Below are 9,128 nucleotides of genomic sequence, written 5' to 3' on the forward strand. Positions count from 1 at the left end.
CAGTAAGGGAGGTGGTGGTGGTGGTAAAGGTGCTGGTGGTGGTGGAGGGTATTTTTGTCCGTAAAAAAGTTAAAAGGACATTTTTAATACGAAAAAACGTTTAGGATGATTCTAAATAAAAAATTACGTTAGGAACGGTTTTGATTCTGACCCTAAATGTTCGGACCAAAACAATACTTACCCCTAAAAATTATTACTTTTTGTAAACATGATTTAGAATACAAAATTACTTCTGCATTCATAAAAAAAAAAATTAGTCAAACCAAAAATTGAAACTTTCAAGAAGTTGGAACATGCTTTTTGCCTTACAACGCATTTGCCAAACACACCCTAATTCATTACTTACTCGTTTATCCGTTTTTGTCATTCTTTTATTATTATTATTATTATTATTAAGTCTTTCTTAGTGTAAAAAAATATTAAAATTAATTGAATATTTTTTCGCAAATTGAATGTATCCACAATTAGGAACCTAATTAAATTTTTGACAACATATTTTTTGAAAAAAATATTCCGTTATTTTTAATGTGTTTGACATGAAAATGACCTAATTATAAAATTAAAAATAGTGTAGAAAGTAGAGGTCCAATTGAAAAGAAAAAAGCATAAAGATCTAATTGTAAATTTAATAAAATTATTGGAACCAACGGACTAAAACTTAATAATAATAACAAATATTCTCCACATACAAGTCATTTACACATACAAGTTCATACAAGTATTTTTAACCTAATTGACCTCACGAGCTACTATCTAACCAACTTGTCAATCAATACGCGAATATATAACTACCATTTTCGAAAGGATTTCGTTTCCTTTTTCGAATTTTCTCAGTGTTTTCGATTTGTGTTCTCTTCCATCTATTTCGTTCGTTTTTTGCGTTCTCTTTCTTTGTTTTTCACAATTTCCTTCTTTCTCTACATTTTTTAAATTAAGCTTTGAAATTTGTTTTGAACAACTATCTCGTTGTTAAAGATAATGAATGATTCAAGTTTAGATTGTCAATTGAACCAGAGCAGAGTGGATTATTGCTTTGAATTCAATCAAGTGGTTGAGATGTAGTTCGATTCTAGTTAATGTTTTCGTTAGTAGTTTATGATTCGGTAGGTGAATAATGTTATTTTTGTTTGTGAAAATTGTTGTTCATCGTTGATGGTTTGAATTGAATGTAATGTAGGAGTTCTGCATCAAAGGAAATATTTTCATGTTTTTACAACAAATTTCAATATAAAACTAAGACATTTATATGTATTGTTTAAGAATTTTTTGATGGATTTGTACTGATAAGTTGTACATAATTCAAAACTCTTCCTCTTCTTTCTCCCTCATCTTCTGTTGCTGCTTCTTTTTTTTTCATCATCATCATATTCTTCTTCGTCTTCTACTGCTTCTTTTTCTTATTCATCCTTTCCTTCTTATTTTACATTTTCAAGTTTCTTCTTGTTCGACTCTCTTAACAAAAATGAAAACCAAAAAATTCAAACAAAGAAGAAGAAAAATACATAATACTGTAAAATTATTTGAAAGATGATGAACTTACATTTCTTCAACTAAACAAAAAAGAAAAAAATAAGAAAAAAAGAAAAAATACAGCATTAGAGAAAATAATTTTGTGTAGTTGCATCAAATTTCGGTGTAAAACTAAGACATTTATGTGTATTGTTTAAGAATTTTCGGTGGATTTGTAATTATAAATTCTGCATAATTCAAAATTCTTCCTCTTCTTCCTTCTCATCTTTTGCTGCTTCTTCTTCCTTTTTTTCATCATCATCACTGTCTTCTTTTTTTTTCTTATTCATCTTTCCTTTTTTGTTTTACCTTCTCAAGTTTCTTCTTGTTTTACTCTCTTAACAAGAATAAAAAAAATCAAACAAAGAAGAAGAAGAAACACATAATACTACAAATTTACTTGGAAGATGATGAACTTACATTCATTCAACTAAAAGAAAGAAGAAATAAGAAAAAAAAGAAGAAAAAAATGCAGCATCAGAAAAAATATTTTTATGTAGTTGCAGTGAATTTCAGTACTGTAAGACTAAGATATTTATGTGTATTATTTAAGAATTTTTTGTAGATTTGTACTGATAAATTTTGCATAATTTAAAACTCTTTCTCTTTCTCCTCCTCCTCATTTTCTGGTACTTCTTCTTCTTCTTATTTCATTTTTTCATAATTCTTTTTGAATTTAGCTTTGAAACTTCCTTCACTTTTCGCGACAATTTTGAGAGATTTTGATCGTCGTTTGAATTTTGAGCGTTACGATTTCGATTGAGAGAAAAGAATTGTTTGCGCTATTCAAAAGTTGGGAAAGCGCGTGTTTATATGTAATTTAAACTGAAAGTTGTTTTTGTTGAGTTTGGACCAACTTGTATACCAAAAAGACTTATATATATAACAGGCCTGTAATAATAATCAATGTACCGTTAAATTAGTTGAATATTATGTTTGAATAGAAAATTACATTAGAACATTAGTCAAAACTTGGGGTTAGAGTGAACTTTGACACAGTCCTATTATTGTTACTCTGTGACTTGGAAGTTGAAAATGGTTCAAATCTTAGAAATAACTTATTAACTCTATGAAATAAGACTATATATATATCTACGCTATTTTCAACCAAAACCGACATCTACACAACTTTGATGAGCCCTAGTTAATAACAGGAGCTGCTCCCCTGCTTGGATTTTGGCAGCACTGGACGACGATGACGACGAAGAAGACGACAAGGCAGCATTTGTGATGGTGCTCCTAGAGAGGCATGATGACCTTGAGATTTCTGATGTGGTGGTAGTTGCAAAAGAAGAGGAAGTAGTAGTTGTTGTTATAAGCTTCTCACATTTCAAATAATCCACTTGAACTGAAAAGAGTGAATAGACAGGCCTGTGGTCTGAGAATTTTGACTCTCCTCTTACATACCACAATTGTTCAATCCCTTCACCTTTCCATAGAATTCGGTCACACCTGGGGGTAAAATTGTCCCAATATTTTATTAGAACTTCTCTGAAAATAGGTTATATTATAAACAATATTTCTTAGTTTAATTCATTCTTATCTTGATAGGATGTCAGTCATTATCATATTATAAATCATAACTACCAATAATAATAAGGTGAATGCTACGGTGCCTAAGTCATAGTGTCTAATTTATTAAAAAAGATAAAAAAATAATATTTAATAAATTTTAAATATTTTACTTTTATTTTATACATTTTATTTTTTATTTATAAAAACAAGTTAATCAATTTAAGGACAACAATAAAAAACACCATAGAATCCACCTAATAATAATCACATCCTTTTCTCAATATATATCATTCAAATTAATCAAGTACAAGCACCTTGGGTAATACAGATACGTCTAAAACAATTTAACAAGAACATTGGAATTTGCAAAGAATCATGTAATAGTCACATATATAAGACGCAGAACATGAGGGTGTAAGCAAGTAAGCTGCTTGTCTTATAAATGGGGAAGGATGATATAGGAGTTTCAAACACTAACAGATTCCTTTGAATCTAAGCCGCTTGATGCAACGACATGGGAACGGGAAGGTCTCTCGCTGATGTCACCACTATTATCCTCAGCGACATGGCCAGCAGCAACAGCACCTCCGACATCACTCACATTCCCAAACAGAAGAACAACAATACCAGCAATACCAGAGCAAAACGCGGCCCCAAGAGAGGCCCTAATGCGTCCTGCAGCCACCGACCCCACCGTGAACCCCACACAGAGCCCCACGGATCTCACCCATCCGTACCACGCCGAGAACGCACCTTCTTTCCCGCAAGGTGCACAGTTTAGCACCAACACCCTCCCAAAAGCGTGAAGCAGCCCTGTTGCGGTGCCCTGAACCGCCCCAAATAGCAGCAAGTGGCTCCATCTCCAGCGGCTCTCCCAAAAGTAGAACCCTGACCCGGAAGAGAACATGGACAGCAGAAAACCCAGTATTTGCATCTTAACGGAATTCACCCTCATAAAGTGCTGCATGATCTGAAGCAACGGCAGAGAAAACAAAGGGAAGAGGAAATACACCAACCACAAATAAAGCAGGTGCACTGGCCTCATGCAGAGTTGACCCACCACAAATAGCACCCCTCCGGTGAATATGCTCATCGTGGCAAAAGAAGACAGAAAAACCCCAAAGAGGCCTCCAATTGCATGCGGGTATTTGAACAAAGAAAGGGAGTGATAGAGCCTTGAGGAGAGAGGTGAGACGGAGCAAGTGGTGGCACTTCTGCTGGGAGAAATGAGGACAACATGCACCACCCCGGCGAGCCATATGAGGCCACTGAAGATTGAGACAACCCAAAGGCTCAAGAGGTTACGGTCGCTGGGTTCTCTAAGCATGTGGTAGGTTAAGGATGAGACGATAGCTGCACCCAATGAACCGAAAGCCGTGGCATAGAGGGAGAACCAGCTGGAGATACTTAATCTTGGGAAGAACCTGGTTCTTCTCCTAAGGGCGGGTGTTGGTTTTCCATAGGGACGAAGCATGAGAGCGAGATAATGGGTGTGTGCTGTGCTGGCGACGGTGGCGGCAAGAGCGATCCCAGCGATGTAGGGAATGAAGATCTTGGTGGTCTTGAAGAATCCGGCAGGCAGGCAAAAGAAGACACCAACCCCTGTGGCTGCAGCTGTGATGATTGCGTAGAACTGATTGGCATCCAGGTGGAAGGAGATGAATCCGAGAATTGGAGCAGCTAGGAGTAGGCCTCCACCCCAAGCAATTGATGTCCATTCCAACGAAGATAAGTGTGAGCCTGTGATGTTTATTGTCCGCTTTGTGAGCTTGCTATACCTGCAATCAATTTCATCATTTTTAACTAACAAATTTAAACATTAAAATAGTAATTTAAATAATAATATATTATTTAAAATTCTATTCCCTAGATAAATTTTATATTTTAAAAAACTTGAATAATTTTTTTATTGTCAATATAATTAAATATCTCTTTTTTTATATATTATTAAATAATTATTTAAAAATTTATCTCTCATATAATTACAAAGCTAAATTTTTACGATGATATTTATAGCTTAAAAAGTTCTTTTAGATAATAAAATTTCTAAAATAAAATTAAAGCTAACTTCTGAAACAAAAACACCAATAAATAAATAATATTCTAGAATTTTAACCAATTTTATAATATATAATAGAATCAAATTTAATATTTAGTAAGGACAAATAAATATTTTTATATAATAGTAAAAAAAAAATTCAAATTGCAGTGGTATCCCACAAGTTTCTAGGTATATATCTGTGGTTGCTTGGTTTAGAATTTATGACATGATATCAAAATCAATAATGCTTCATGATCAATATGCAAAGAAATTTTTGCACTCAAATTTATAGAAATTTTTATGTAATGAAGCGCACACAGAGTTTGTATATATGAGTTAACGGAGTTTGCATTTATATTTATCAAAATTTTACATATAAATTAATAAAACTTATTTGTTAAAGATAATTTAATATTTAACACTGACCAAATATATGGAGACCGAAATTGTTAAAAACTATTGGTCCCTGATAAGAGTTTCTGTATAAGAATTTTTATGATTTAAAGATTTAGAGTTTAATCCATGTTAACTCAAAAGAAAAAATTTTAATATAAGGACAATAATAAAAGAAAAAAGAAGTATATGCAAAAAATTTCAAAAAATCCAAAAAAAGTTTTTACATATTCAATAAATCTCGATTTGCATATAAATATGTAAAAATTAGAAATAAATACTTAAATTAATTTCTAAAATTTGTTAAATTAAATATTTTTATTTTTAATAAATTTTTATTCTCTAAAAATCTTTAAGAATTATATTTTCCATTTAGATTGGCCCTTGTATTATTTTAAAATAGACTAATTTATCTTAAAATATATTTTTTAATCTAATTATCTTAAAATTTGTAAAAAACTTATATATTTGTCTAATCTACATATTAAAAAATTGGTCGGAAGCAACGAGAGACTAATTTCTCTGATAAATATAATTCTCAAAAAATTTTTAAAAATAAAATTTTTTGGATATAATATCCAACAAAAAAAAAAAACTTTAGAGATGAATTGTTTAATAAAAAAATGATGAAATAATGTTATTACCAAGCGGGGGTACGTCGATTTTCCTTGGACTTGGAAGTTTGAGCAACATATTGGTCAGAATTGTCCAAGTATTTATAAGTAGGAGCAAAATATATCTTCCCTTCTTTCCATTCTTTGAACACTCTTCCACCTCTTTGCTCTATCCTTAGCTACCCAAAATAAAATAGTAGAATTTAATATTAATGAAAAAAAAAAACTTATGTTAACAACAACATGCAAAAGATACGTGTTGGACATGCATTCGTTTAATTATTAATTATTTTTCCCTAAAAAATTTAGTTTATTTTATACTGAAATAATCTGATATCACTTGGCTCAAATTTTAATTAAGTCTTATACTTTAAAAGTATTTAATAATTAAATTCTAATTATTTTGAATAAAATATATACTTGATCCCTCTCTAATAGTGAGTGCCAATCATTCTTCTTTAGAAGCTCATGCGTGTCATCGTAACCACTTGCAAGCCGATAATTCAAATCACCAAGCCAAATAATCTTACTGTACATTTCCAAAAAAGAAAAAAAAAAGGGTTCATTAGTTATATGCTAAAAGTGATGGAGAGAAATTAAATTAAGAGGATTAATTAATTCAGAGAGTAAATTATTATTTAGACATCAGAAATGTTTTACTCAATCAAAATAGTTCTTGAATTAAAAAAAAAAAACTCATGGTTCCAAAGATCACAAACTTCGACGAATTTTATCAAATTAAACTTTTTTTTATTTTTGGAAGTTAATTCACGAGTGCCTTCATTTATTCAAAAACAATTATGTTAAAAATTATATCAATTTATATTTTTTATTAGTTTAAACTTTTAATTAAAAAAAATTTAAATTTAAAAGTTTAGAGTTTAATCTTTATTCACTATAAAATAAAGAATTTTAGAATAAGACTAATAAAAAAAAATGTATACAAAAAATTTACATAAATTTAAAAAAATATGTACGAGACGACGTATTAAAGATTAATTATGTCACTAGTATATTATACATAATAAAATATACAATACACATTAAAAATGAGTTAAATAATATATGTATTTATATGATAATTAATTTAATGAGTAATTTTTAGTATGTATTGGTAAGAGATATAGCCCTTAATAATAATTAGAATCTTTTATAACCAAATAGCTAGCATGAAAGTTAAGATAGAAAACATACTTATGTTTCAATATAGTTTCAGGAGAGAGTAGTGGATTATCATGATGATGAGAAAGGGGTTTGAATGAGTGAGAAAATTTGGTTTTCTTTAATATTTCGGAGACATCCAAATTTCTTCTGACTTCATCGCCATCTTTCTCTCCAGAGGCCAAGTGTGTACACACGAAGCAGAAACTTGTTTGGTACAATGTCATGCTAATTGATATTGAACCCTGTTAATTAATTAATAAATCAACAACACAAAATAATAAAATTCCATTGCAAAATCTGAAGAAACAATAATGATTACGTAAACAAACATGTGTATGCATGTATCGTTAATGTTTTATATATGTATGTATACCAAATAAAACCATGTATATAAAAACAATTATATTATATGTATACCAAATATTAGTTATTAAATCATTTACTGATAAAAATATTAAAATATAAAATATATTTTAAAAATAAATTAAATAACACGTATATTTATAAATATATAATAATTGGTATTTGACTGATTTTTTTTGTATGTGCGTAATATTTTTAATATAAAAAAATTAGAAAACAAAATGAAGAAACGAAATTACCTTATTTCCTAGATAGCCCATGATGCCTCTACCAACACAAGAAACCTTGAAATTACTGACATGCTTGCAAAGATCTTCTCTTACCCACACACACAAATATATACCCACCATTTGCTTGCTTCCTACTAAGCAATAACCTTGTTTCTTCTCATCATCACCACCACTTCTATGCACTTTATTATTTATCATGTCCCCAAATTCCTCTGACTCCAATAATTCCTCCTCTAAACAAAGCCATTTAGATACACTACTCATCCTAGCCTTACAATTGATACTTCTTTCTTCTTGATGTCGTACTTGTTCTTCAATAATGATGTCATCTTTAGGGTTTAGTGCTTTGTGAATAAGGTTAAGCCACTTTGATGCTGGGCCGTTATCTTCAGGCCCAAGAACATTCCCTGCATTCAGAGCTATAATTTCTTGGAACCTAAGCTTGCAATGAAATAAAATATGTTAATTTGTGTTTGGTTATGAGAATAGGATGAAATAAGACACTGAAAACAATACAAAGAATAAAGATATAAAAATTAATATTTTTATATTTTGTTTAGTTATAAACTAGAATAAATTATAAAAATTTAATTTATTATTATTCTTTCATAAAAAAGGAATTATGGAAAAATATAATTATAAAAATTTGATAAAAATAATAAAAAAATAAATTGTGTATCTTGTTAGTATCTATATGTCAGGACACAAAATATATTAATTCAGTGTCTTTGGATACAATATTTCTATTTATGTCTTATTTGTCAAATATAATTTTGTGTCTTTAATTTGTGTTTCTGTCTCAATGTCCCGTTCGTATAAACAAATACAACCTAAATGATCTTAATCTCAAAAGGAGCTAGTTAAAAATAAAAAATATATTTACACAAAAAATTAACTATCAAATTAATTATCATATATTTTTGTATATATATATATTGATTAACTTATTTTTAATATGTATTTTATATTTTAATAAGTATGTCATCCTGATGATTAATTTTCTTTATATATTTAATTTTTTGTGTACACTTAACATAGTTAAAAAAATACTATTAAAAAAATCACATTATTTTTCCGTATAGACATTGTTTACTAGATGAATTTGAAGGAAATATCAGGGGCAAAAAAGTCAGTTAGGCCTAAGCCTTATTTGGGATCCTAAATCATAGAGTGTAAGTGCAATAATGCATGTGTTAGTAATTGAGCTGTGACATGGTTTGGTTTTGTTCACCGTGGTCCATCCACTTTAACCAAATTTCAATAACTCATAGAATAATGCAAAAATACAGACCCTAACAT

General features: G+C 29.7%; 2 protein-coding genes across 2 annotated transcripts in view; both read right to left on the reverse strand.

The window, feature by feature from the left end:
- Positions 1 to 2,406: 2,406 nt before the first annotated feature.
- LOC107474096 (type I inositol polyphosphate 5-phosphatase 8-like) overlaps positions 2,407 to 9,128 on the reverse strand; it is a 9,460-nt gene continuing 2,738 nt past the window's right edge. Inside the window, exons 3-7 of the mRNA XM_016093680.3 lie at positions 7,839 to 8,265; positions 7,267 to 7,478; positions 6,493 to 6,601; positions 6,103 to 6,251; positions 2,407 to 2,961 (exon numbers count right to left, since the gene is read on the reverse strand). Coding sequence (XP_015949166.1) covers positions 2,613 to 2,961; positions 6,103 to 6,251; positions 6,493 to 6,601; positions 7,267 to 7,478; positions 7,839 to 8,265 — 1,246 coding nt within the window. The 3' untranslated portion in view covers positions 2,407 to 2,612. The remainder of the gene's footprint in view (positions 2,962 to 6,102; positions 6,252 to 6,492; positions 6,602 to 7,266; positions 7,479 to 7,838; positions 8,266 to 9,128) is intronic.
- Positions 3,308 to 4,796, reverse strand: LOC107474097 (uncharacterized). Its single transcript, XM_016093682.3, has one exon. It carries the CDS (start codon positions 4,496 to 4,498, stop codon positions 3,491 to 3,493), a length of 1,008 nt encoding a protein of 335 aa, XP_015949168.1. The 5' UTR covers positions 4,499 to 4,796; the 3' UTR covers positions 3,308 to 3,490.

The sequence above is a fragment of the Arachis duranensis genome, chromosome 2, assembly GCF_000817695.3.
Source record: "Arachis duranensis cultivar V14167 chromosome 2, aradu.V14167.gnm2.J7QH, whole genome shotgun sequence".
Taxonomy (NCBI): domain Eukaryota; kingdom Viridiplantae; phylum Streptophyta; class Magnoliopsida; order Fabales; family Fabaceae; genus Arachis; species Arachis duranensis.